Genomic DNA, 1977 nt, shown 5'->3' with positions numbered 1-1977 from the left:
TCCGCCTCCTCTCGGGGGGAGCTATCGTCCACAACTTCTGTGACGCGATTGTCTTCCTTTATAAAAGGCATTTTAACTCGGTAGACATTCTGATCCTCGCAACTTCGCTTGCGCACTCCTCAACTCACTGACTGCTATTGACTGACTACTCGACATCTAAGAGCCCCATTTATTTACTCGCTTCCCAGAAGAAATGTCATACCACACTTCCGTCACTTCGCCAGTGTAACACAACAACAAATCAGCCCCAGAGGATGGAAGAGGATAAGGCCGCAGACCAGCTACGTGAGGCAAATAAGACAGTACGTGGTGGTGATGGTGGTGATGGACACAAATATACAACTTTGCAATCTGCACGCATGCACAACATTGCTCCAGTGATCGTCGTCAGAATGCAGAGTAAGTGTCGCTTAAGTCTGGAAGAATAATAGATACAATGGGAATGATGGTATTATAATGAACATAACGCCAGGTCTAGGTCCATCTCATACTGCCTGCTGCTGCTGGTATCAGGCTGTTACAAGATGACCTCAACCGCCGCTTGTCGCCTTGCTATTGACGTTGATATAGATAGGCACTTCTACTACTTGGCAGTAGTGGGAGACGCCTAAGATGATGGAGGAGTAAGTTGATGATGGAACGGTCACTTCCTGTGCCTTACCTGATTAATGGTCTTTCCAGCGCTAGTAGCAGGGAGCAAGTTATGTGACTGCATCACTCGGGCCGGCAAGAGGACCTATTCCAACCACGAGTACCCAACCTCTGGACCCTTATGCTGCAACCTACTTTCCTATCCGCTGCCGCCGCCGCCGGCTCCACAGTCGAGGAAGCACCAGTAGCTACAGTGGCCGACCTGATGAAGCAACTCTACTACAACTACCACCATTCGAATTCCACCTCTCCTCAACCTACTTGTTATGCACAATCGTATGATGACCCTTATCCAGGCTGCCCATGGTCTCCTTAATACGCTTAATCATCACCTTATACTTCTAAACATACATCAGTTCCCCCCTGGAGAGCACCCCTTCACCTACCTCCTTTTGTCGCTCAGTGATGCCAGCCTCGTTCATCTTCGACAGAAGCTTTCGTATACTCTCCGTACACTGCAACAAAACTCGCTTTTTCTCTAGCTCCATTCGCTTCTCCTTCTCAACCTGATTCCGCAAACTCCCCACCCCCTCCAACACAGCTACCCCTCCTTACCACCGTCATGGAGCCCGAGGGGTTGTACGTGAGGTTTCCCGTCAACGCAGATCGAGACCCTGCCCCTTGTGCTGTCGACCTAACCAGGCGTACTCTAATGATAATGCCAACTCCCATGCCTACCCTCGACTCGCAGCTACCCAACCAGCTGGTACACGTCGCCTCTCAAAGGGCGTAGACGACGGCGGTGGTGGTGGAGGAGGCGGCGGAGGAGGAGGGGGAGGTACAGCAGCTTGCCCGCCATAGCAGCTTACGGAGCTCCACGCTGTAGCACCTGACGACCTCATGTGGTTGACACAGGCGTGACCACTTACCATTAGGAGGAGGTGGCGGCGGCGGTGGCTGAGTGCCCATCTGAGACCAAGGAAGAATACTCCGCCGTCGGCCGATACTAAGTCCTACCATCTCGCGACTACCTCGTGGCACTAGCGTCACCTCCCTTCCTTGTTGAGTAGACCTACCACTCCAGTCCGAACAAGCCACAGACAGGACGACTATACTACCTCTTAGTGTTGTCTCCTATAGAGGAAGCACTTGCGGCCGCAGCAGTAGCATTTGTACCTACCATAACTCGATCTGTCACTCTCATCAAGCTTTTAAAGTAGGTTAACGACTCAACCACTACGACTGAGTTCTCTACACGACAAATACCGACCAGCCATGACTATCGACGTAAGAAAATATACACATGGTCAACTACATGTGCTGGTGACAGAATTGAGAAAATTTTTGGGGAAATTCTCGTTGGTTTCTGTACATTCCTATCCCACT

At 50.9% G+C, this 1977-nt stretch overlaps 1 protein-coding gene across 2 annotated transcripts; it reads right to left on the bottom strand.

Moving 5' to 3' along the window:
• Positions 1-246: 246 nt before the first annotated feature.
• On the bottom strand, positions 247-1480 carry Pmar_PMAR007962 (hypothetical protein; the record flags this gene model as incomplete). 2 transcript variants are annotated; one of them, XM_002776960.1, is made up of 7 exons in its annotated part: positions 247-607; positions 662-736; positions 787-867; positions 913-992; positions 1038-1157; positions 1207-1285; positions 1330-1480. In XM_002776960.1, coding segments are annotated over 5 exons (456 nt in total), but the record flags the coding sequence as incomplete, so codon positions are not given. The 2 variants fall into 2 exon arrangements, with proteins under 2 accessions (XP_002777006.1, XP_002777005.1); XM_002776959.1 differs by having other exon boundaries at positions 787-853.
• Between the last annotated feature and the right edge of the window lie 497 nt (positions 1481-1977).

This window comes from Perkinsus marinus, assembly GCF_000006405.1.
Source record: "Perkinsus marinus ATCC 50983 genomic scaffold scf_1104296952376, whole genome shotgun sequence".
NCBI lineage: Eukaryota > Perkinsozoa > Perkinsida > Perkinsidae > Perkinsus > Perkinsus marinus.
This window is presented reverse-complemented; position numbering and strand designations above follow the sequence as displayed.